At 44.7% G+C, this 27,205-nt stretch overlaps 1 protein-coding gene across 1 annotated transcript; it reads right to left on the bottom strand.

Annotated features, from left to right (window-relative positions):
* Window positions 1–27,099, bottom strand: ctsa (cathepsin A). Its single transcript, XM_071518553.1, has 14 exons — window positions 27,005–27,099; window positions 26,079–26,239; window positions 22,450–22,561; window positions 16,563–16,613; window positions 16,385–16,471; window positions 15,872–16,027; window positions 15,179–15,355; window positions 10,732–10,819; window positions 10,516–10,598; window positions 10,138–10,286; window positions 9,915–9,990; window positions 8,502–8,591; window positions 1,117–1,218; window positions 1–566 (listed from the first exon to the last, which is right to left on the bottom strand). Exons 2-14 carry the CDS (start codon window positions 26,237–26,239, stop codon window positions 483–485), a joined length of 1,416 nt encoding a protein of 471 aa, XP_071374654.1. The 5' UTR covers window positions 27,005–27,099; the 3' UTR covers window positions 1–482.
* Between the last annotated feature and the right edge of the window lie 106 nt (window positions 27,100–27,205).

Genomic DNA, 27,205 nt, shown 5'->3' with positions numbered 1-27,205 from the left:
AGATTTACACTTTATTGATCAGCAGATTTCCATACAATTTATTCCCTTTGATTGGTTAACAGTCAGAAAGAGTTTCCGTCAGCTCTGGACCAGACCGGACCGGTTCGGTTCTGTCGGTCCAGTGCTGAAGAAACACGGATCCACAGAACCAAAACAGAAAGTCAGCAGAATCAACAGCTTCACAGTCAGCAAGTCGAACAAACAAAAGCAAAGGAAATCGACCAACAGGCTGAAGGCAGTGTGTGTTCCCATGACGACCACTTGTCGCCATGGTGACCAGTGGAGGAAGTCAATCAGTCTGGGATCTACAGAAAGGAGAGACTGAGCATGTGCATGACACCCAAATCTGATTGGCCGTGGCGATACTCCCTGTCCTGAGGTTGGAAACTTCAAGCTTCCTATTTTAGATTTGATTTCCACTTCCTGGAACAATATTTGGTTGCTAAGCAACATAAACCAAAGCTGGGGGAGGGGGGGGGGTGCTAGTAAGGCTGTTTCTTGATGAAGCGTGAGAACATGGCGAAGGCAGCGATGGGTTTGTCTGATGGAACCATGTGGCCAGAACCCTGCAGGGGGAGAACCACAAGGTTAGACTTCTGACCAAATGGATGGCAGGAACCAAGCTGCCTACAGAACAGTTTAATGTTCTACAGTTTACTGTTCTACAGTGTAATGTTCTACAGTTTACCGTTCTACAGTTTACTGTTCTACAGTGTAATGTTCTACAGTTTACCGTTCTACAGTGTAATGTTCCACAGTTTACTGTTCTACAGTTTACCGTTCTACAGTGTAATGTTCTACAGTTTACTGTTCCACAGTGTAATGTTCCACCATGTAATGTTCCACAGTGTAATGTTCCAGAGTTTACTGTTCTACAGTGTAATGTTCCACAGTTTACTGTTCTGCAGTATAATGTTCTACAGTATAATGTTCTACAGTTTACTGTTCTACAGTTTACTGTTCTACAGTGTAATGTTCTACAGTGTAATGTAGTCCCATAGAGAGCAGGTGCAGGTAAACAGTAACACTGTGGTCGTATTTACTGCAGCAGTGAGGACAGGAGGTGCAGGTGGAGGTGGAGAGAAAGAGTTGTGGTGTTTCTCTTGATGTGTTTACCTTGACGGTGAGGAAGGCGATGTTGTTGAACTCCTTGACGAAGCCTCCGACCTGCTGACCGTCTCTGTCGGTGTAGGTCCAGGGCCGGCGCTTCACCTCCACCTGCACCGGCAGAAACATCGTTTACAGACATCCGGTTGAGCATGGAGACGGAGTGGTAGGGGGAAAGTGGCTCCCGAACATTTTCATTTCATTTCACATACTGATGAGTTGCAGCTTACTTTTGGCAGGAAAAACGAGGAGAAACGAGAAAACGCTGACTTCTGCGCTGGCCAGCAATTCGGCTAACGACCAGGCTTGCGACCTAGCTAGCACATCGGCTAACCACCCAGCGATGGAGGCGCGTTCCTCAGCTAGCGCTACCAAGTTACCGACTGACCTGGAAAATCTCCGCTCTGTTTTACTCACCGACCTCACGGCGACCGTCACTTCTTTGCTTGATAAAGCTTTGGCTCCAGTCAACGTGTCCCTCGGCGCAATACAACCCACCATGGACCTACACGCCCGGCGAATAACGGAGATGGAGACCGGCTTGTCCGACTACAGTGACAGAGTTGTAGAGCTGGAGAACGCATACGCCACGCTGAAAAGTGAATACGGCGTGCTGGTTGACGCAGGGCCAATTTGAGAGCGGTCGGTATCCCGGAGAAGACGGAAGGCTCGGACCCGGTCAAGTTTATGACGGATTTCTTCACTGAAATGTTCGGGGCCGAGTTCTTTCCTACACCACTGAAACTGGACCGCGCACACAGACTGGGGAGAGCAAATGCCGCGGGAGGAGACAATGTTAGACCCCGGGCCTTCATCGTGCTTTTCCATTACTACCAGGATAAGGAACGCATCTTTGGGAAGAGAAGGGAGGAGTTGCGCTTCCGCGGGCACAAGATCTCTCTCTACCCCGACTTCAGTGCATGCCTGGCCCGGAGATGTGCAGGCTTCAACGACGTCAAAGCCAAACTATACAGAAAGAATATTCGCTTTGGGCTTCTTCACCCTGCTCGCCTCCGCGTGGATTTTGATGGACAAACTTTTTACTTTGACTCCCCCGCTGCCGCTCAAGCTTTCTACAATTCCCACTGGCAAGACTGATGTGTATAATGCACAATCAATGAGGGAATTTTTAAGGTAAACGGGGACAGAGTCATGCTATCTTGTTGTATTTTGTATATTAGTATAGCATATTTAATATATAGTATATTGTACTACTGTTGAAGGGTAAGCTAAAAACTAACATGACCAAGCTCCTCAGGCCTGGTTTTGTACATTAAGAATCTGGTATCCTAGTCTAGTTGTTAATTACTGTTTTCCAGTTAATCTGCTTATTGGCCTTTATAGATGGAGTCTGGCAACATGCCTATATGTTGGCTACCTAACGGGCATATCCGAGCTCTGCTATTTTATTTTATTTCTTCTATTAATTGTTTTAAATTTTTTTTTGGCTTAGGTCACCTGTTCAATCCATTTTTTTTTGCAAGAAGCTAACTCTAGATTGCCTGACTAATGCTTTCCTTTATTTTTGAGTGTTTTACCACTTGTCCCATGGTAGGCCTACTTGGTATTCAATAATCAATAGATCGAGTTGGGTGATAGGCCTTTCTGTTGGATGCCTAATGGACACATCGAAGCTCTGTTATCATTGTTTTAAAAATAAAAACTTTCTTCAGGCAGGCTTAGCCATTAGTTTAATCCAAACTATTTTGCAAGGGGTTAACCAGACACCAACTAGACCATCTCTTTATGATTCTGGTTTTAGGCATCTGAGTCTTTCACCCTTAGTTTAGGCTAGCTCTTGTTCTTCTACGCTAAACTGTTTTTGACTCTGTAGTTTTCAAATTTGCTATACTCTGATCCCCTTATCAGTCCTCACATGTTGGTGGCAATGATTGAATTATGTGTCCCTGCTGCGTCACATATAACTCATAACATGGTTATTGTGGTTTGTTCTGTTGCACTCACTACCTTAGGGAGCCATGCTCTCAGTTGATAGAGTAGCCTATCAGTTCTAGGTTAGGCTAGTTAGAGAGTGGATGCACTGGTGGTCTATCAACGTATACCTGCAGTTCTCTTTGTTTGGGAAAGAGAACCTAGGATGGGATTGTCTTTGTTGTTGTTGTTTTCATTGTGTGTGCATTTGTTCCTCATATGGAATTTTTATTTTTTTCTCTTACCTCTGGCTACTTTATCTGTATACTCATGGAGTCCACACGGTTTTACACTGGTCTATGCAAGGGGTCAGCTCAGGTGCTATTTCCTACACTGCCTTTATCCCAGCCCATTCTACTCCAATTTAAATAATGACCTCTATAGCAAATAACTCTGGTAGTATGAGGGACCATTCAGTTAGATTGATTTCGTGGAATGTTAAATCTATGAATGGTCCAGTCAAACGCTCCAAGATTTTTACTCATCTTAAAAACTTGAAGGCTGATATTACAGGAAACCCATTTAAAAACAGCCGATCAGGTTAGATTACGCAAACCTTGGATCAGTCAGGTGTTTCACTCTGAATTCAATACAAGAGCCAGAGGGGTAGCAATATTGGTGAACAAAAAGATCCAGTTCACACCCTCAAACATTGTTGCTGACCAAAACGGCAGATATATTATTGTGACAGGTACTTTATACCAGACCCCAGTTCTTTTAGTAAATGTTTATGCCCCCAGTTGGGATGATGTCAATTTTATGGACAAGCTATTGTCCTCTCTCCCAAACCTGGATACCCACCATCTTATTTTTGGGGGGGATTTAAACTGTGCCGTGGACCCTGTTCTGGACCGCTCTAGCCCCAAATCCTCAACTCCTTCCAAAATGTCCAGTTCTCTGTCGATCTTCATGGGGGAGAATGGGTGTGTGGACCCCTGGAGATTTTTAAACCCACTTTCAAAGTCATGTCTCACTAACTCTATTCTCAAGCTTGATGCACAATATGCTGCAGACCCTTCTCCAGAGCTGTATAAAAAGAGATTGGATCTACAGTCTGAATTTAATTTATTATCCGCCAAAACAGCGGAACAGAGTTTTATAAGACGTTTTGTGACAAACTTGCACCAATTCTATTAGATATGTTTAATGAGTCATTGGAGAATGGATCTCTGCCCCATACACTCACTCAAGCAACCATCTCACTCTTACTTAAAAAGGACAAGGACCCCACAGAGTGCGGATCATTTCGTCCAATCTCATTGCTTAACACCGAAAGTAAAGTCATTGCTAAGGTGATAGCCAGACGCCTTGAAGACATTCTTCCTCAGATTATTTCTGAGGATCAGACTGGCTTCATCAGGGGTCGGCACTCATTTTCCAATATTCGAAGGCTCTTAAATGTCATCCATACTTCTAGCTCTTCTCTTCCTCCTGAGGCCATTGTCTCCTTAGATGCAGAGAAGGCCTTCGACCGTATAGAGTGGGAGTATTTACAGTTTTACAGAAATTTGGATTTGGTGACACACTTATTTCATGGATTAGGCTGCTCTACTCCTCCCCCTTGGCCTGTGTCACTACCAACTCTATTCACTCCCCATACTTTCCACTATACAGAGGGACACGCCAGGGATGCCCGTTATCCCTGCTGCTTTTCGCCATAGCAATTGAACCGCTCTCTATAGCGCTCAAGGCCTCACCCCATTTTCAGGGTATCACGCGCTATGGTGTTGAGCATAGGGTGTCCCTTTATGCAGATGATCTTTTGCTCTATATAACTAACCCGGTGTCTTCCATCCCCCCAGTTGAATCTATCCTACGAGACTTTGGATCATTTTCAGGATACAAACTAAATTTTCAGAAAAGTGAATGTTTCCCAATCAATACTTTTGCCCTAGACATCAAACAGTCTTCAATTCCTTTTCGTCTGTCGAAGCCAGGCTTTAAATATCTGGGTATCAAGATTACCCGCACATTACCCTCCCTTTTCAAGGCCAACTTTGCCCCACTAGTCACCAACATGAAGTCAGACTTTCAGCGTTGGAGTAGTCTGCCCCTTTCACTCTCAGGAAAAGTACAATGCGTTAAGATGAACACCTTACCCAAGTTTCTGTGTGTTTTTCAATGCCTTCCTCTGTTTTTACCCAAGTCTTATTTTCACGCAGTGGATCAGGCAATCACTACATTTATTTGGGGGGGAAAGGTTCCTAGAATCAGCAAAGCTATTTTACAGAGACCAAGGAATTGTGGTGGTCTCGCGCTCCCTAATTTTATGCACTATTACTGGGCTGCCAACATACAAAAACTTATTTACTGGGTAAAAACCCCCGAGATTAACTGGTGTAGCCTGGAGGCACAATCATGCCATTCATCCTCTCTTTCTGCACTGGTTTATTCCTCTCTCCCTCTATCTCCCTCCCGCTACTCCTCAAACCCTTTGGTGCTGTCCACTTTAAAAATATGGATACATTTCCGCCGTCATTTTAAGTTCTTCTCAGCATCGAGTCTGGGGCCTATTAGCAATAACCACTTATTTACTCCCTCCATTTTGGACTCATCCTTCACTCTCTGGAGCAGATTGGGTATTGATCGTTTCAAAGACCTCTATGATGGTGATATTTTTTATAGCTTTGACTCTTTATGTCTTAAATTTAGTCTGCCACGTTAAAATTTTTTCCGTTACCTTCAGGTCCGTCACTTTGTACGTAGAAAGTTTGATTTGTTTCCCAGACCCCCTCAAGAATTATTATGGGAGAGTCTTTTTAGGCTGTCTCCAACTCAGAGGGGGCTTATATCTGAAGTTTATCAAGACACCATGTCTTTGAACAGTGACACAGTCTCCAAATCAAAGTCCAGATGGGAGGAGGAATTGGGAATGGAACTGGCGGGGGACTGGTGGGAGGTGGCATTAGATAGGGTGAATTCCTCATCATCCTGGGCTCGACTCAGTTTGATCCAGCTAAAGGTGGTGCACAGAGCCCACCTCAGTAAATCTAAACTGCATGAAATTTACCCTGATTCTGATCCCAAATGTGATCGTTGCGGCAGTCTACAGGCAGACCTCTCCCACATGTTCTGGTCTTGCCCAAAGCTTGGAACATATTGGTCTTCGATTTTCGATGTATTCTCAAAGTTGTTGAATAAAAGCTTACAGCCTTGCCTGTTACTGGGCATTTTTGGGGTGCCAGCGGAGCCCCTCCCTTGCAATTCTAATGAGGTTGACATGATTGCTTTTGCAACACTTCTAGCCAGGTGAAGAATACTCTTAGCTTGGAAATCGCCTACACCCCCCCCATTCTCCGCCTGGCTGAAAGATGTGATGTCGTTTTTGCACCTAGAAAAGATAAAGTTTACACTTACAGGGTCTAGCGAGCGCTTTCTAAAAAAGTGGCAACCCTTTGTCTCCTATTTTAATGGCCTATCTGCTCTTCCTCCTGACTGATTGCCTGTGTTTCTACATGTTACCTGCCTGTAGCTGACCCCTGATCAATGTACTCCTTACCTCCGTGGCCAAATATAAATAAGTTGAAACAGAGGTTTTTGGTTTTTTTTGGTTTGTTTGTTTGTTTTTTTCTCCTCCACTTTTTTCTTGGCCATCTACTTATTCACTTCATTGTCAGTATTATCGTATCAGTTTTCATTTGTTATCACTGTTTTCCCTTTCTATATATATATATATATATATATTTTTACTGTATTATTATTTTTTGTAATGTGTGTTGTTGTTGTTGTGCAGGGGTTGGGTGGGTGGGGTATTGTGAAAAATGGTGACCTGTAAACCTGGCATTGTGTCTGTTGTTTGCCTATGCTTTTCACCAATAAAAAATATTCTAAAAAAAAAAAAAAAGAAACATCGTTTACAGAAACGCTTCAGACCGGACTGCCTGCTGAGCTCGACTCACACTAAGGCAGGGCTATTCAATTATATTGTTCAGGGGGCCACAGTCAGAAAGCTAAGGGCCCGGGGCCGGACATTTCATTATGTACACTTGACACGTTTTCAAAACTTTTATTTCGCTACATTGCAAAAGTAGCCTAATCATAAATTAAAAAAGAAAATAAATAGGCATTCTTTAAGTAATTATTTTCGGCATCATCTTTTCTTCAGCGTTGATAGTGACACTGATGATGTCATATGATAATTTGCATATCAATATATAATGCTGCACTTGTTATGCACACCCGGGCCAGTTTCGGCGTACGTCATCAGACTCTCTGGATCAGACAGGCAAGTAGAGAAAACCGGCATCAGCCAAATCAATTTATTGCCAAATGCTTTGGGATTCAACACATTAACTTTGCTTCCCGTGGTCAGAAAAAGATTTGTCGCTAGTCGCTTTTGAGAAATAAAGTCTCCAGGGGGTCTGAAAAGTCACTGAGTCTAGTGACAAAGTCGCCAAGTTGGCAACTCTGCACCAACCGGAGTGTAGAACAGGATCTAGTTTACAGAACACAGGAGCTCTGCTGGTTTGAAGGATTTATTGTGGCAAAAATGTCCGTTATTTGCGTGATTTTTTTTTCTTCAGGTTTCAAATTTTATTTATTTGTAAACAGAACTGATCGGCGGGCCGGTGTGACTTGACTGGTGGGCCGGAGTTGGCCCGCGGGCCGCCAGTTGAATTAAGGCTTCGCTAAAGGGTCGAGTCCCAGTTCCTGGTCGTGTCAAAACAATAATACAACACTTGATTAAATTTGTGCTCCTGATTTGAAACAGAAATGTTTTCGTGTGTGTGTGTGGGGGGGGTGGGGGGGGGGGGGGGATGCTCCTGACTCTGCATCTAGTCTCTGTGTTTGGTGGCTGCAGTTCCCTGAGGGATCAGAGTCTGGCTGGTTTACACTCAGGCTCTGTTAGCAGCAGCACCTGCTGATTCAGCTCAAAGTAGTCCACCGTCTTCATTATTCCAAATCCAGGTTGCACTAAATCTACTATTCTGCCTCACTGCTGAGATGTGGAGACAGAGGACAAACCGTCTCACACCTTCATCACTCACTGAACTCTGGACAAACACCTCTGATTTGTACTCAAAAGCTTCTGAAAGGCCGATTCAAGCAGAAGCTGAACTTTCCATGTGTGGCTCTGCTGTCCTGAAGCCAGGAGACAGACCTGCATGCTGGGTGGACCGTGGCCAAACCGCAATGTTTTCAGTCATACAAATGGAAAGACTCGGGTTCCTGAGAACTAACTCTCTGAAGAACTTCTGAATCATCTGGGATCCATTCCTTGAGTCTAGGGGAGGATGAATAATCGATTGTAGCTCATCTGTCACGACCCTCATCTGAAACCTTTTTTTTTTTTAATTTAATTTTATTTATTCATGTTTTATTTCATTTATTTTTGCTGTTTATATTTGGCCTTGTCGCTCTGTGTGTGTGTGTATCTGTTTTGCTCGTTGGTTGTTTCTGTTTGTTGAAATTTGTGCTCCTTTGTTCTTATTACGCATCCTGTGGTTTCCATGGTAACCTACCTCCTGGTCCAGAGACTCGACGAACCACTCGTCCCCCATGAAGTTGCAGGCCATGTCCACGTCTCCGTTGTACACCAGGATGCGGTAAGTCTGCAGAGGACAGAGCAGACCGCACTCATCAAAATAAAAGCTTCTAAATTCTCTTCCGAATTCAATTTTTAATGTTCATACGTACAAAATAATCTGTATCTATCGACCTGTAATCTGCCTTGATAAATACTACAGCTTCTCAACCACCATCATGCTCCTGCGCAGCCGCTCATTAACATAAACACACGCCCCCAATTGACCATATATGGTGACAAGCTTCCCTCTAAATGCTGCAGGAAGCTCCCTGATGCCTCTGAACTGACTGGACAAAGAACACAGAAATGCAGAAATGTAGTTTTTGGTAACTGAGACACAAAGTTCTTCTGATGAACAAGTTAAACAAACAATAAAAAAACAAAAGCTAAAAGAATTAAAGTGACCAAGAGGGACAGGACAGACGGAGCCGGGCCCGTAGGGTTAGGGTTAACCCTAACCCTAACCCAGGACACTGTCCTGAGAAATAATTATCATTTCAATATATTTCTGTCAGGCTGAGGTCCAAAAAAACTAAATCTGCTGAGTCGCCGCTCATCGCTCTCAGCTAAACGTCGGTGTGCTGCCTGAACACCCTCAACCCCCCCCCCCCCCCCAACCCTCCTCAACCCCTCCCCCCCCCCAACCCTCAACCCTCCCTCCTCAACCCTCCCCCCCTCCCTCCTCAACCCTCCCCCTCCCCCCTCAACGCTCCCCCCTCACTGTCTTGTTGCCTTTTATGATTGCCTTTACTCTGAATTTCATCACCCATATTAATATTTAAAATAATGCCAATCAGTGATTTAATTCAGTATGCTTATGGACTAGATAATGTAGCTGCCAATATGCATGTCCAAATTGTTTATGAATGGTACAACATGCACTTTAGTCTCAACTGCTCCAGTCGACGCACCATTTCATTATATTAATAATTCTGAAAAAGGTTCATCTGATCGTCTGCTCCTGTCGCTCTTGGCGACTGGTCAGCTGTTCTTACAGTCCAGACATCTTCAGTGTAGGTTAAAAATAGTATGATTACATTTTATTAAATGGACAAAGCCTTCAAAACAAACTGATGGACCAGCTGATCCTGTGAACCTTTTTCCAAAAGATCCTCGAATCAACGAAGAGTTCACAGAGAAAAGGAACTTTTGCTTTGATTTATTTTTCTAACATTTGTCCAACAGGTGGAAAGATGGATCAAACTGATGGATCAAACTGATGGATCACACTGATGGATCAAACTGATGGATCACACTGATGGATCCTAATGATCCATCTGAGACAGTGTCTATATAATTCTGATTGATTGGTTCTTAACTGCTATCAGGAATCTGATTGATTACTAACCTCCGCGTACAGCAGCTTGAGGTACTGCTTCTTGACGTCCATGTAGAGACGGCCGTACTTCAGGTTCACCTCAGAGCTGGAGCACAAGGTTAGAGGTTAAAGGTCAGGAGTCCTCCGTTACCTGGTTAGAGCTCAGCTGAGAGTCGGTTTCAGGTTTACCTGCAGATGACTAGGACCGGTTTCAGGTTTACCTGCAGATGACTAGGACCGGTTTCAGGTTTACCTGCAGATGACCCAGTCCAGCGCCTTGGGGCTGATGTGCAGAGCGGCCTTCACATACGGGTCGTTCAGGTAGAGGGTGGAGGGGTGGAGTTGGTGCAGGGGGGGGTCGAGTCGCACTCGCTGGTAGAGAGACGCCATGCCACGAAGCTTCTGCACACACAGAGGTCAGCTGATATGGGGGGGGGGGGAAGAGAGAGAGAGAGAGAGAGAGAGAGAGAGAGAGAGAGAGAGAGAGAGAGAGAGAAGAGAGAGAGAGAGAGAGAGAGAGAGAGAGAGAGAGAGAGAGAGAGAGAGAGAGAGAGAGAGAGAGAGAGAGAGAGAGAGAGAGAGAGAGAGAGAGAGAGAGAGAGAGAGAGAGAGAGAGAGAGATCTGACTGACCTGGTTGAACAGCTGACTCCACTGGTGGTTGATGAAACTGTTTCCCAAGTCTCTGATCACCAGCTGACGTCCGTCAGAACTGAAGCAACAACATTGGCAACATGAGCGACATGAGCACAGCAACCAAAATTAAACCAGTCGACAATACCCCCCCTCCCCCCCTCCCCTCCCCCAGGCTGTGAACTCTGAACCAAAGGTTAAATCAGGTTACCTGACTCTCTGGCCGATGCCCCCCGGGACACGGAGCGTACAGGTTGTACATGTTCAGTCCTGAGCTGTAGACAATATACTGAACCTCAGCCAGCTATAGAGAGAGAGAGAGAGAGAGAGAGAGAGAGAGAGAGAGAGAGAGAGAGAGAGAGAGAGAGAGAGAGAGAGAGAGAGAGAGAGAGAGAGAGAGAGAGAGAGAGAGAGAGAGAGAGAGAGAGAGAGAGAGAGAGAGAGAGAGAGAGAGAGAGAGAGAGAGAGAGAAGAGAGAGAGAGAGAGAGAGAGAGTTACCCTATCATTATATTTTGACCATTATTTTATAGACGTTTTATACTAAGTTCAGCTTAGAAAAAATAAATAAATAAAAATAACAATTAAAAATAGTAATAGACAGAAATTTAAATGAATAAATTATACAGTTCTAACAATAATAATAATATTGGCAAAATAAAAATGTATACATAAAGATGTACATGTGCAAATACATACATACATAAACTACATACTCACATACACACACACCAGCACAAATACCTTTGCCATCCAGGTATATATATAGAAATAAATTAAGTCAAAATTTCAAAATGATAGCCATATTCTAGTACACTGAAAAATGTCTGCATATACAAGAGTAAACAAAAACAAACTACGGTCAATAAGGAAAAAAACCCCAAAAAACCCATCCACTCTTCCCCAGGACCAAAAGGAGAAACAAATCCATTGCATTCAGTTCAGAAGATCTTTAAGATCCTCCACTGCTTGGGTCCAAAGCCTTATGGTTCCCTCCTTTGCCCCATGGATGCGCGCCGTAGACGGCTCGAGATAGACTACATCTAGAAAAGGTTTTTGTAAGTTAAGTTGAGAGAGCTCATTTAAAATCAGCATGGACGGGGCAAGGGGCACAGTCACCTGCAACATAGCGGAGAGTTTTTCCGCTCCCAGAACCACGCCACCCTCGGGCATTCCCAAATCATGTGGTAAAAGGTACCAATCGCACCCACAGGACACAGAGTGCATTTTGGGTCAGCCTTGACCTTCATAATATAAAGCTTGCGCGGAGTCATATATGTCCTGTGTAGAGATGCATCGATTGCAATTTTCTTGGCCGATTCCGATTTCCGATTTTTTAAAAGTCTGACCTGCCGATTCTGGCCGATTCCGATTTTCTTTCTAAGAACTATAATTGACAGCATACACAAACATTTTTTAAACTTTTTTTTAATGGAAAATTAAAATTCAATTGTATGTTCATAATAAAACATTGACTATTAATAACTTACGTTTTCTCCAAAACTGCACCAGGTTACAGGACCTTCTCTCACTCAAACAAATCTCAAAATATAAAAGTGCTCCAGGTTACTGGACAGAGCTTTTCTGTACAAATAAAATCCAACTGAAAATGAATTGCAGTATATCCTACTTTATCTAACAGGTTTTACTTTCCCAAAAGAAAACAGGTGCAGCAGATCTATATCACAACACACCTAATAGTCATTTATTTACATCAAAAGGTTTTCCATGCAGCCCAGCCCAATGTTATGGAGATTTAAAGAGTCATAGTGCCATCTGGTGGTGAAAAAAAATGACTTTTTGTTTTGACTCGGCTGAGATCGGGAGGAAGCTCGTTTCTCCCACACAGTAAGCAGGCTGACCGATATCATGATGTGATAAACTTTAGCTTGAAAAGTAAAATCTATACAATTACATCATATCACCGTTTATTTCCATGCACATGCGCGAGCTTCTGTCGGCGGAGAGAGAGACACAGAGTACGGTGGTTTCGGCGCATCGGCCGACGCTTCCGGAGTTTTCCCGGGCGCGCGGTGCCGGTCCGAGGTTTCGGCGGGGGTCCCGACGCCGGCGCGTCACCGGGTGCCCGGCGAACGGGTTTTCCGGCAGGATCGGGAGGATCGATGCGACCCGTGTGCGCGGCGGAAAGGACAGCGGCGAGAGAGACGGGACGCGCCGGAACGGAGATCAGTACGGCTGTATGGAATATTACAGCCGAGTTTTTACCGTTAAATTTGGTCATTTGGACCGGTCATGGCCGATCAGCTGGAAACCGGCCGATTCTGGTCACCGGCCGATCGATCGGTGCATCTCTAGTCCTGTGGATGAAATTGAGATGGATCTGTTGGTGATCAGGGCACCTGGACGACTGCCTTACATTGGCCCAAACCATCTCCCAGTCAAAATCTGGCTCCAGATCAGGGATATCAGCTTGCCAAATAGAGAAAATGTATTTTCCCTTGTCGCTAGACTCTAATATGTAACCATAGACTTTAGTGACCAGCCCTCTTGTGCCCCCAACCCCACATAATACTTCGAGCAGTGGATGCGCTTTAAGCGGAGCACGCCAAGGGACACCATAGGTCTTCGTGGCAGTCCTTAATTGCAAATAAAAGTAAAAAGTGGAACGCTGTAAATTAAACTGAATAGACAAATCCTCAAAAGAATGCAGGCCATCGTCTCCAAAAATGTGCTTAAATTTGCAAATACCCCTGTCGTACCATTGACGGCATTGACCAAATTTAATGGGGCGTTTGCCAATCAACAACCCATCATTATTGAAGGTAGGAGAACGTGGATTCCAGTTAGATGACACACCACACACTTTCGCTGCTGCCCTCCAAACCACAATCAGCTGAGATATAATTGGTGTTGGCTTGCGGTTGTGTTGGACAACAACACTTCGTCCAATTTGAATGGGAGTACCAATTTCTCCTCCAGAGCTCGCCATGCAACCTCAACTGTGTCATTGTACCAGCTGGCCAGAGGACGGAGTGTGAAGGCCCAGTAATACAACTTAAAATTAGGGAGGGAAAGCCCCCCCGCCAATCTGTCACGCTGTGTTGTAGATAGTTTGAGACGAGGGCGCTTTCCTCTCCAAACAAATTTTGTAATTGCTGACTGCAGTCTGTCCCAAAAACGGGGTGGAGGTGGTAGGGGCAGCATTGAGCTAACATAATTGATCCGGGAAAGCACGTTCATTTTAATGATTGAAACCCAAGATCTGAGAGAGTTTGGCAATGCAGTCCATCTATCAAGATCACGGGTGACTTTAGTCAGGGTGTCCTCAAAGTTGGTTTTAGCAATGGTCTGCAGTGATGAAAAAATCTCAATACCCAGATATTTAAAGTGGTTGACCACTGGTATAACCGAGGGCAATGTCAAACATCTCATGGGTTCATTCAGGGGTAAAAGTGCTGACATTGCCCAATTTATCTTATAACCTGATATGTTACTGAACTTTTCAAAGACAGACAATATATTAGGGATTGACTGTTTGTCAACATAAAGCAGGACGTCGTCCTCAACATAAAGCAGGACGTCGTCCGCATACAAAGATATGTGATGTCGGGACCCGGATATGGGGATGGGTGTGATAGCATTATCCTGGCGTATTGTCTGGGCCAGAGGTTCCAGAGATAGTACAAAGAGCAGCGGACTTAGCGGGCAGCCCTGCCTGGAGCCCCTGGCTACGTCAAATAAAGAGGAGCAAATCCTGCCCGTCAATACCATTGCAGTCAGGTTTGCATACAACAACCTAACCATGTGTATGAAGGTGGACCCGAGGCCCATAGCCTCTAACATTGACCAGAGGTACTGCCACTCCAGGCGGTCAAACGCCTTCATGGCATCTAGTGAGAGCACCGCTGCAGGAGAGGGAAAGCCGGAAGCACCATTAATTATATGCAGTAACCTCCTGACATTATCCGATGCCAGCCTGGATCTGACAAAGCCAGTCTGGTCACAATGAACGAGTCTGGTCAGAAAAGGAAAGGAAATTTTGATATCAGCATTCAGGAGGGACAGAGGCCTATAACTTGCACATTCTGTCTGGTCTTTATCTTTTGTAAGCAAGAGTGAAATTATGGCAATATTTACGTCTCTTGAGAATGATCCCTTATCTAGAGAGAACTGAATCATGTCCAAAAGTAATGGGCCCAAACTGTCCCAGAAGGTGGTGTAAAATTCTGGGGGGATACCATCCAAACCGAGGGATTTACCCCTACACATGTCCTGCGCTGCCTCCCTAAGCTCTTCAATGGTGATAGGAACATTCAGTGAAGACGAATCTTCCTCTGACAGCTTAGGCAATCGAATGTTGCCCAGAAGTTCATCACATGTGCTCCTGTCATGGACGACCTCCGAGCTATATAGGTCAGCATAGAAGCTACGGAACCTTATGTTAACCTGCGTCGGATCAGAAAGAATACAACCTTTACTTGCTCTAATGACGGTGATGTCTGATAGATGCTCATTGGCCCTCAGCCTCAAAACAAGTAAATGGCTGGGCCTGGCTCCATTAAAGTAATAATTTTGCCGTGTTCTGTGTATTAAAAATTCTGCACGCTGTTTAAGGATAGCATTTATCACTTTTTTAACTAGCTCACACTATTTTACATACTTTGTATGTTAAATTCAGACCAGTTCAGACCGGTTCAGACTCACGCTGTTGGAGCAGTTGTGGTTGTGGTTGTTGAAGAAGTCACACTTCCCGTCTTTGCAGCAGAAGGTCTGAAGCTCCGCCCACAGCCGGCTTCCCAGCAGGCCGTGGTAGTAGGCGAAGAACACCAGAGAGTTGTCGTTCATCTCATAGCTGGACATCCCGTTACCCACGGCAACGCCCTGTAATACAGTACTGTTACTGCAGTCATACTGCCATACTGTTACCTACAGCATACCGTTACTGCAGTAATACTGAGACAGGGCAGTAGTAATCCAGCAGTACTTGGTAGTTATACTACAGTACTTTGTAGTAGTATCACAGCAGTGTACCTGCAGGTTGAGGGTAGCAGTACAACAGTACTTGTTAGCAGTACCACAGTAGTACTGCAGTAGTACCGCAGTAGTACTGCAGTAGTACTTGGTAGTACCTGCAGTTTGAGGCTGTCATCCTCCATCACCCTCTCAGCCAGCGTACTACTGTACTTGTTAGTAGAACCACAGTAGTACCACAGTAGTACAGCAGTAGTAGTACTTGGTAGTACTTGGTAGTACTTGGTAGTACCTGCAGGTTGAGGCTGTCATCCTCCATCACCCTCTCAGCCAGCGTACTACTGTACTTGTTAGTAGAACCACAGTAGTACCACAGTAGTACAGCAGTAGTAGTACTTGGTAGTACTTGGTAGTACTTGGTAGTACCTGCAGGTTGAGGCTGTCATCCTCCATCACCCTCTCGGCCAGCGTTGGGATGTAGATTCCTGCGTAGCTCTCTCCGGTCAGGAACAGCTCGTTCTTCTTGAACTCAGGAAACAGACGCAGAAACTCCTTCAGAGCCAGGAAGTTGTTCATGGAGACCTGGAGGGAAACAGACGTCACTACCCACAATCCCCCGGGCCAAAACGCCGCCGATCGGAGGCTCGGTCGGATCCGATCCGGTCGGCGGAGATTGCGGACCCAAAGGGCCGATCGGAGCCGAGGTCACAGCAAGGTGAAGGTTTTAAAAGTCAACAAACCTACGAACCTTCAGTCCCTCTGAAGTTCAGCTCCTGATGCACACTGCATCATGGGCACGTTCATACAATCAATCAAGATCTTCAGTCTGTTTTGTTATAAAGGTTAAAGCTGATGGACTCAGCTGTTTGTACTGAAGTACATCCTGTGACATCAGCTGAGCCTGACTTGATGATGTAATGATGATGTCAGCAGACTGACCTCTGTGTCGTTGGTGGTGTAGTTCTGGTTGTCGGAGTAGGAGAAGCCGACGCCCACCGGAGACTCCAGGTACAAGACGTTGGCGATCTGACAACCAGGAAGTGAATTCAACATGTGACTGAGTTACTGGCTGATGTGTGATGTCAAAGAGAAGAGTTGAGGTCAAAGGTCAGCTCACCATGTTCCAGGAGTAGGGGTTGTAGTCCAGAGACATGCCGTCGTCCTGGATCTGACACACACACACACACATTACAACATTAAAACTGAAGGAACCAAGACTCAGTTTTTGTCTTCATGCCTTTAGATTGAATGTTGCTTCACTGACTTCAGACCAGTTGGCCTTTATTCTTTATTCTTTATTGGATCCCCATTAGCTTCCACAGAGTGGTCGCTAGTCTTCCTGGGGTCAGCACAAAAACAACAACAATAAAAAGACAATTTGAAATCACACAGTATCAACAAGAAAAACCATATAAGCCAAATATAAAGATCAGAAAATAATTGAAATGACTCTACACATAAAACAATAAATAGCAGTAACCTATAATGGAAACAAAAGCAAAATTGTCACAAACACACGGCACCAAAAAAATAAATAAAAACAAACAAAAAGGTTCCAAAACAGCAACAAGGCAAACAGCAAACAAGGCAAACAGCTATTTGAGATTCATCAATTTTTGTTTAGTGACTTTTTTGAAAGAAAATCTGTTTTTGATCTGGGTGATGTTGGTGGGGAACATGTTCCAGGCAGAAGAACCTCTATAAAGATAAAGAACAGTTCTCACCATACAATTTGTTGGTGGACTAGGTTCTACCAGACAAAAACCACTATATACTATATATACTACACTAGTTTTTCACAAAATAAGTGTGGCAGATCAGATCCAGCAGATCACCAGATCACCACACAGCACGGCACCTCTGGCACCAGAGGACATGTGAGCATGTTTTTCATAGACTATAGTTCAGATTTTAATACAGTCATCAGCAGCAGAATGAGCTTCCTCACCTGCCGCCTGTCTGTGGTTCTCCAGCTGCTCTGTGGCAGACGAAGGCTCTGCAGTATGGAGTCATTTCATTCAAAAATCCAAACTGCACACCACCTATCCACCTATCCAGTTATCCACCTATCCAGTTATCCACCTATCCAGTTATCCACCTATCCAGTTATCCACCTATCCACCTATCCAGTCATCCAGTCATCCTGCGTTGCCACCCGGTCGAGGTTCATAAATAATATTATTTTGCACAGTTACTTCAAAAGATAAAAAACAATCTGGATAAGTGGAAGTTCCCTCTGCGTTCAGGTCGGCTCTCTGCGCATGTTCAGCTGCACTCTGCCTCAATTAATCTTGTATATGCAGATATTTTATACTCCGTTAATTAACAATTAACGTGCGTCAACAATGTCGGGAAGGGCTCGGAAAATTTTCGAGAGTCTCGTAAATAATTCTTTAATATTAAATTCAATAGACACAGCCTTATCTTCAGCAACAATCTGGTTACTCCAAATGCCACTTTCCCACTTTCTGGATCCTTTGATCCATCTGTATAAATCTGTAAATATGAACTCCATTCTTGTTGCAGATGAGACTTAACTTCCTTGACTATATCTCCTAATTTCTTTCTTTTGGTATTATTCAGTATGCATAGATCAACTTCAGGTTCTGACCAACAGACTGGAGGGCACACATTAATATTAATAATACCAATTTCCTCCGCCTTAGATTTTAGCTTATTTCCAAAGTTTGTTTTGGCCTTTCTTGCTCTACTTCCGTTTGAAGAGAGGCGATTGAATTTCTGTCCAATCGGCGCTATCCAGCTGGGTGGCAGCAGGATGACAACTGTCCTGTAAACCCATAACTCTTTTTTTTATGTTGGCATAAAGTTAATTCTGGGTTTGCTACAAGTCAGTGGCCTGAGGGACAAAGTGATGTTTTAAACTTCTCAACATTCTGTGATTCTGTTTGAGTCTGTAGAGTCAGCCTGAGAACAAAGCTGTGAATCATCAAAAATAAAAAGATGGAACTTAACATTACAACTCTGCAATGAAAAAGCCTCCCGCATCCGTCATTCACACTTCCTGGTTCCTGGTCTGATGTCAGTCACACTTCCTGGTTCCTGGTCATCAGACAGAAGTGAATCTGCTGACAGATTTAACTAACACTGGGTTCAACTCCCTGAAACTCAAAACGACCACATTCCTGCTTCCTTCAGGTGTTCCAAGATCAGACAGCAGAGAGGAAATGACATCATTAAGCGTGGGATAATCGTCCGCCATCTTACCTGGGTCCAGTTTACCTGCAACTACAGCAGCTGCCACTGCTGTCCTGATCCGGACCAAACTGCTGCACTAAAGGACCAGAGAGGCTGCAGCAGCTTCCACAGGTCAGCAGAGTAGAAGATAGATTCTGTTTTATGTTAAATTTAACTGACACAACTTAACACACAACATGTCTGGCTAGTAGCCAACAGACTGGAGTTCTGTCATTAGTATTTGTTAGCTAGTTAGCTGTTAATCCTTACATTCAGCCTGTCAGTTGGCTCTCTGCTGCCTCGCAACTGACAGCAATCAGCATCATGTCCAACCAGTTTATATTCTACTGTGACCCGCCATGCTGAACATACGTTCTATAGTGTTTTCTATAGTATTTCTATAATACTCAGTAGCGGCACCGCTGCTGAAAATGCACCGATTTTCTTGTCATGTCATGCCAATAAAGTAAAAAAAAAAAATTTGAGAGCCTATGTCCATTATTACCTGCTTAAATTTGCTTAAAGCTGTCACACTAACCACTTAATGGCATTACATTTGCCTTTTATTGTATATTTTATCTGGGTGTATTGTTAGCTGTGTTTCAGTGTTGCTGATATTTAATTGCTGCCAACATCTGGCTGTTGCTGCAACAACAGATCATTTGGGGGTTTTACATTAAAAATAAACAGATTTTCATATGTACTCTTGTAGCACCCAATAATGTAATAATTTCCTGAAAATGTAATAACGCCTGAAAATGTAATAAAATTTGCACTTAACTTGATCGAAAATGTAATAAAACCCAATAATGTAATAACTTGACCAATAATGTAATAAAATGTCCTGACTGATATTGTAATAACATTTTACCAATAATGTAATACCTTTCAGGTGGGTCTTTTTTTTTCCAAAACTGATGATGTTCATTTTCATTCCAGAGTTTGTTTTAAGAATTTAAGAATGTTATATACAGTTAAGCCCAAAATTATTCATACCCATGCCAAATTTTGATTTATAGTGAATTTTTATTTGATCAATAGGTTTCATCTGGCTGGAAATGACATAAACATGTGACAAAAGACGGTAAAACATTGTGTTAGAGATGTTAATGATACATTTTAACTATTTCTGTTTTTTTTTACATTTTTATGAAAAATGCCATGTCCAAAATTATTCATACCCCTTGAAATGTTCACAAATTTTTGAGAAAATGCAAACTTCTATACCAGTCCAAATGGTCTCGGTAATTTCCACCATGTTCTAGAGCATCAGCAACAGCTGAAGGAGTAGTTCTCTAGTCAGTTACTAGTCAATTGCAAGTCATGGCTAAAACCAAAGAGCTTAGTGAGGACCTCCGGTTGCGCATTGTGGCTGCTCACAAGACAGTGGTAAGAAGCCGAAAGTGACCCCTGTGCTGGCAAGAATGGTAGTGCGAGAGGCCAAGAAGAATCCAAGGATCACCACCAAGGCCATCCTGATGAATCTGAGCAATTCTGGTACCAACATCTCAAGGCAGACACTCCAGCGGACACTACACAAGGCTGGTCTCCATGGACGCCGACCAAGGAGGACTCCACTTCTCAAAGACAGGCACACAAAAGCTCGCCTAGCCTTTGCAAAAGCTCACCTGGACAAAGAAGAAAGCTTTTGGTCATCAATTCTGTGGTCGGATGAGACAAAAATTGAGTTGTTTGGACACAGGGACGTGGCTTTTGTTTGGCGAAAGAAAGGAGAAGCATTCAACCCCAAGAACACCATCCCCACGGTCAAGCATGGTGGTGGGAGTGTAATGCTTTGGGGCTGTTTTTCAGCCAATGGGCCAGGCAACCTTGTCAAAGTAAATGGCATCATGAGAAAAGAGGACTACATTAAGATTCTGCAGAAAAACTTGACCTTGGGCAACATTGGACCTTCCAACAAGACAATGATCCGAAACATACAGCCAAAGTGGTCAAGAAATGGTTAACAGACAACAATATCAACACTTTGGAGTGGCCCAGCCAGAGTCCAGACCTGAATCCCATCGAGAATCTGTGGAGGGAGCTAAAGACCAGAGTGATGGCAAGGAGGCCTTCCAACCTCAAAGACCTGGAGATCATCGCAAAAGAGGAGTGGTCCAAACTCCCAGTGGAGACATGCAGAAAGCTTGTTAGCAATTATAAGAACCTTTTGATTGCTGTTATGGCAAATAAAGGCTTTGCCATTGATTACTGAGAAAGGGTATGAATAATTTTGGACATGGCATTTTTTCATAAAAATGTGAAAAAAACATAGAAATAGTTAAAAGTTTTCATTTATATCTCCAGCACAATGTCTTACCGTCTTTTGTCACATGTTTGTCATTTCCAGCCAGAAGAAACCTATTGATCAAATAAAAATTCACTATAAATCAAAATTTGGCATGGGTATGAATAATTTTGGGCTTAACTGTACATACATTGGATTTGAAATGAAAGAATGACTATTAGGTTAAAGTGCAGACTTTGAGCACCATACAGCCATATGCACATGGGCAGAAACTCAGGGACATGCAACTACATCCTGGTCTTATTGAGTGGGTGATGGACTACCTCCTTGGGAGACCATTCCAGGTCAGATAAGCTTCTGAGCAGCACTGGGGACCCCAGGTAACTGTTCCCTAAACCTTCCTCTTCACTCTCTATACCACGGATTTCCAACAAAACCCTGCCTCATGAAAACAACCACAATCCAACAAAACAACTTTCAGTAACACTTCATTTGAAGCGGGTATACATAAGCATTCATAACACCTACATACGCACTACATGACACCTGACATAAACATACATAACCAGTCTTAAATGTTTGTTCCACATGGTCATAAAGGGTTATTATGTCACTTTCAAAGTCAAATTGACATCATCCTCTATGTCAAGTGACATAATGGTCAGTTGACATATACTGTCATACTGATATGTTATGACACTTTCTGCTTCAAAATGACATAGTACTTTATGACAACTGAGATTGTCGTTCTGCGTGTTCCTCATTAAGTCAAAATAATATAACGAACAGCCAAACATTTTGACCACTAGGTGGAGCTCTAGTGGAGCTTAACTGAAAATACCTCCAGCACTAGCTACACAAACATGAAATATAAAAATAAACATAAAAATGCTATTACAATATCGTTATTACATTATTGGTCAAGTAATTACATTATTGGGTATTATATTGAAAGGTATTACATTATCGGTAAAATGTTATTACAATATCAGTCAGGACATTTTATTACATTATTGGTCAAGTTATTACATTATTGGGTTTTATTACATTTTCGATCAAGTTAAGTGCAAATTTTATTACATTTTCAGGAAATTATTACATTATTGGGTGCTACGACTCTTAAAGTATAAGGCTGGTGTTTTTTAATGCATTGCTTACTGTCAACAAATTCTATGAAAATAACAAAATCAGCAATGAATTTGTTTTGCCAACAAGTCTGGTCCATGTAGCTGCTGCCCAGTGCAGCCTCCTGTCCCAGCAGCCATAGAACTCACTGTATTAAAAACTATAAAACCATCACAGAGCCATGCTGCTGCTCTGCAGCATATTTCATCATCACCACGCACCGACTGTTTCCTCAAACAACTTAATAAGCTGTAAACACGTTTTCCATCTCAGGTCAGCGGTCGTTCCTACCAGGAGGGTTAGGGTCAGAGGTCAGAGGTCGTTCCTACCAGGAGGGTTAGGGTCAGAGGTCAGAGGTCGTTCCTACCAGGAGGGTTAGGGTCAGAGGTCGTTCCTACCAGGAAGTTTAGGGTCAGAGGTCAGAGGTCATTCCTACCAGGAAGGGTCCATGTTCAGTCAGCAGTCCGTCCAGAGAGCTGCAGCCCGGCCCACCGTTCAGCCACAGAACCAGAGGGTCTGCAGCCGGATCGTGCTGAGACTCCACCAGCCTGCAACACAGGAAACAGACAGTAAACACACAGTAAACACACAGTAAACACACAGTAAACACACAGTAAACACACAGTAAACACACAGTAAACACACAGTAAACAGACAGATTCCTGCCTCATGCTCTGGTGTTCGGTGTGAGGCAGCAGAGCACCACAGTAGAAAATCATAAGACACATAATAAAATAGTAAAGTTTCACTGCAGGTTTTCGTTCCAAACTCCACTGTGTCAGATTTAATGTTTACTAGCTATATATCTGATGACATCACTACATCATGTGACCCGCCTGTTTACTACACCAACAACCTCACCCTGTGGACTTTATTATCCTTTATTGTTTTTGTGTCTTATGATTTTCTGCTGCTGCTGTAGACTCTACTGCTGCAGACTCTACTGCTGCAGACTCTACTGCTGCTGCAGACTCTACTGCTGCTGCTGCAGACTCTACTGCTGCTGCTGTAGACTCTACTGCTGCTGCTGTAGACTCTACTGCTGCTGCTGCAGACTCTACTGCTGCTGCAGACTCTACTGCTGCTGCTGTAGACTCTACTGCTGCTGCTTTAGACTCTACTGCTGCTGCTGCAGACTCTACTGCTGCTGCTGCAGACTCTACTGCTGCTGCTGTAGACTCTACTGCTGCTGCAGACTCTACTGCTGCAGACTCTACTGCTGCTGCAGACTCTACTGCTGCTGCTGCAGACTCTACTGCTGCTGCTGTAGACTCTACTGCTGCTGTTTTAGACTCTACTGCTGCTGCAGACTCTACTACTGCTGCTGCAGACTCTACTGCTGCTGCTTTAGACTCTACTGCTGCTGTTTTAGACTCTACTGCTGCTGCAGACTCTACTACTGCTGCTGTAGACTCTACTGCTGCTGCAGACTCTACTGCTGCTGCTGCAGACTCTACTGCTGCTGCTGTAGACTCTACTGCTGCTGCAGACTCTACTGCTGCTGCTGTAGACTCTACTGCTGCTGCAGACTCTACTGCTGCTGTAGACTCTACTGCTGCTGCTGTAGACTCTACTGCTGCTGCAGACTCTACTGCTGCTGCTTTAGACTCTACTGCTGCTGCTTTAGACTCTACTGCTGCTGCTTTAGACTCTACTGCTGCTGCTTTAGACTACTGCTGCTGCAGACTCTACTACTGCTGCTGTAGACTCTACTGCTGCTGTAGACTCTACTGCTGCTGCTGTAGACTCTATTGCTGTTGCTGTAGACTCTACTGCTGCTGCTGTAGACTCTACTGCTGCTGTAGACTCTACTACTGCTGCTGTAGACTCTACTGCTGCTGCAGACTCTACTGCTTCTGTAGACTCTACTACTGCTGCTGCAGACTCTACTGCTGCTGCAGACTCTACTGCTGCTGCTGCAGACTCTACTGCTGCTGTAGACTCTACTGCTGCTGCAGACTACTACTGCTGTAGACTCTACTGCTGCTGCAGACTCTACTGCTGCTGCTGTAGACTCTACTGCTGCTGTAGACTCTACTACTGCTGCTGTAGACTCTACTGCTGCTGCTGTAGACTCTACTGCTGCTACAGACTCTACTGCTGCTGCTGCAGACTCTACTACTGCTGCTGTAGACTCTACTGCTGCTGCTGTAGACTCTACTGCTGCTGCTGTAGACTCTACTGCTGCTGCAGACTCTACTGCTGCTGCTGCAGACTCTACTACTGCTGCTGCAAACTCTACTGCTGCTGCTGTAGACTACTGCTGCTGCTGTAGACTCTACTGCTGCTGTAGACTCTACTACTGCTGCTGTAGACTCTACTGCTGCTGCTGTAGACTCTACTGCTGCTGCTGCAGACTCTACTGCTGTAGACTCTACTGCTGCTGTAGACTCTACTGCTGCTGCAGACTCTACTGCTGCTGCTGCAGACTCTACTGCTGCTGTAGACTCTACTACTGCTGCTGTAGACTCTACTGCTGCTGCTGTAGACTCTACTGCTGCTGTAGACTCTACTGCTGCTGCTGCAGACTCTACTGCTGCTGCTGCAGACTCTACTGCTGCTGTAGACTCTACTACTGCTGCTGTAGACTCTACTGCTGCTGCTGTAGACTCTACTGCTGCTGCTGCAGACTCTACTGCTGCAGACTCTACTGCTGTAGACTCTACTGCTGTAGACTCTACTGCTGCAGACTCTACTGCTGTAGACTCTACTGCTGTAGACTCTACTGCTGTAGACTCTACTGCTGCTGCAGACTCTACTGCTGCTGTAGACTCTACTGCTGCTGCTGTAGACTCTACTGCTGCTGCAGACTCTACTGCTGCTGCTTTAGACTCTACTGCTGCTGCTTTAGACTCTACTGCTGCTGCTTTAGACTCTACTGCTGCTGCTTTAGACTACTGCTGCTGCAGACTCTACTACTGCTGCTGTAGACTCTACTGCTGCTGTAGACTCTACTGCTGCTGCTGTAGACTCTATTGCTGTTGCTGTAGACTCTACTGCTGCTGCTGTAGACTCTACTGCTGCTGTAGACTCTACTACTGCTGCTGTAGACTCTACTGCTGCTGCAGACTCTACTGCTTCTGTAGACTCTACTACTGCTGCTGCAGACTCTACTGCTGCTGCAGACTCTACTGCTGCTGCTGCAGACTCTACTGCTGCTGTAGACTCTACTGCTGCTGCAGACTACTACTGCTGTAGACTCTACTGCTGCTGCAGACTCTACTGCTGCTGCTGTAGACTCTACTGCTGCTGTAGACTCTACTACTGCTGCTGTAGACTCTACTGCTGCTGCTGTAGACTCTACTGCTGCTACAGACTCTACTGCTGCTGCTGCAGACTCTACTACTGCTGCTGTAGACTCTACTGCTGCTGCTGTAGACTCTACTGCTGCTGCTGTAGACTCTACTGCTGCTGCAGACTCTACTGCTGCTGCTGCAGACTCTACTACTGCTGCTGCAAACTCTACTGCTGCTGCTGTAGACTACTGCTGCTGCTGTAGACTCTACTGCTGCTGTAGACTCTACTACTGCTGCTGTAGACTCTACTGCTGCTGCTGTAGACTCTACTGCTGCTGCTGCAGACTCTACTGCTGTAGACTCTACTGCTGCTGTAGACTCTACTGCTGCTGCAGACTCTACTGCTGCTGCTGCAGACTCTACTGCTGCTGTAGACTCTACTACTGCTGCTGTAGACTCTACTGCTGCTGCTGTAGACTCTACTGCTGCTGTAGACTCTACTGCTGCTGCTGCAGACTCTACTGCTGCTGCTGCAGACTCTACTGCTGCTGTAGACTCTACTACTGCTGCTGTAGACTCTACTGCTGCTGCTGTAGACTCTACTGCTGCTGCTGCAGACTCTACTGCTGCAGACTCTACTGCTGTAGACTCTACTGCTGTAGACTCTACTGCTGCAGACTCTACTGCTGTAGACTCTACTGCTGCAGACTCTACTGCTGCAGACTCTACTGCTGCAGACTCTACTGCTGCTGCTGTAGACTCTACTGCTGCAGACTCTACTGCTGCAGACTCTACTGCTGTAGACTCTACTGCTGTGTTAGTCACTGACCAGTAGTGCAGGTGTTTCCCATCAGCCACAGTCAGGTAACCGGAGAACTGTCTGAAGCTCGGCTGTTTCTGCAGACCAGGAAGGAACTTCACTTCATCTGCTGCTGGAGCCGCTTCTCCTCCACACACACACACCAGGACCAGGACCAGGAGCCACAACATCTGCAGAGAGACAGGCAGCAAGAAACAGTCAGCCACCACACACACACACATACACACACACACACACCTGGACAGAAACAGTCAGCCAGCACCACACACACACACACACACACACACCTGGACAGAAACAGTCAGCCACCACACACACACACACACATACACACACACACACACCTGGACAGAAACAGTCAGCCAGCACCACACATACACACACACACACACCTGGACAGAAACAGTCAGCCACCACACACACACACACACACACACACACACACACACACCTGGACAGAACAGGCAGTCAGCACCACACACACACACACACACACACACCTGGACAGAACAGGCAGTCAGCACCACACACACACACACACACACACACACACACACACACACCTGGACAGAACAGGCAGTCAGTTCCCTGAAGCCTCTCAGTAAACTCCTGGCAGCCTGTTGTTCCACAGCAGAACCTCAACTGTTCTAATGGTTCCACAGCAGAACCTCAGCTGTTCTAAGCTTCTGTTTCCGGCTGTTCAGAAGAGATTTTAACGAGGTAAAGTTTGGTTTGGTGTGACGTCATTCAGCAGGCGACCACACACTCCAATCAGTCTGTTAAAGTGGAAAAACAGACGAGTCAAACCCGGAAACAGGCTACTGATGCTAACAGCTAACCGCTAACAGCTAGTCGCTAACAATCACACAAATAATAAAAGTGGGAAAGTCCAAATTAAATTGAACATTTTACATTTTACATTTTAACCATTTTACCGTTACTCGCCTCTCCTCGCCGGTATTTTGCCCGTTTCTTCTTCAGCCGGTTAAACAGCTGCCGCTCATAAGGAATCACAGCAGGTCATATGATCAGCCGGTCACATGACGCACGTCACATGACGCTTCCCGGAAGTCTCAGGTCAGACTGAACCAAAGTTCTGTTTTCTGGTGGAACTTTGATAAGTAAGTCATGTTCAG

Source organism: Centroberyx affinis, unplaced genomic scaffold (assembly GCF_046629955.1).
Source record: "Centroberyx affinis isolate AG114_WGS23_722 - 3 ecotype Tasmania unplaced genomic scaffold, CSIRO-AGI_Caff_v1 ptg000598l_1, whole genome shotgun sequence".
NCBI classification, from domain to species: Eukaryota; Metazoa; Chordata; class Actinopteri; order Beryciformes; family Berycidae; genus Centroberyx; species Centroberyx affinis.
Note: the sequence above shows the minus strand (reverse complement) of the source record. Positions and strands in the feature narration are given on the sequence as shown.

What these genes read in the sequence shown, in the direction of transcription:
- ctsa (XM_071518553.1), bottom strand. Translation starts at nt 26,239, where the DNA reads ATGTTGTGGCTCCTGGTCCTGGTCCTGGTGTGTGTGTGTGGAGGAGAA. An exon ending in CGGGGGGCATCGGCCAGAGA is followed by an intron (nt 10,599 to 10,731) that starts GTCAGGTAACCT and finishes AATGTTGTTGCT; the next exon opens with TCAGTTCTGACGGACGTCAG. An exon ending in TCAAGCTGCTGTACGCGGAG is followed by an intron (nt 8,592 to 9,914) that starts GTTAGTAATCAA and finishes TGTCCTCTGCAG; the next exon opens with ACTTACCGCATCCTGGTGTA.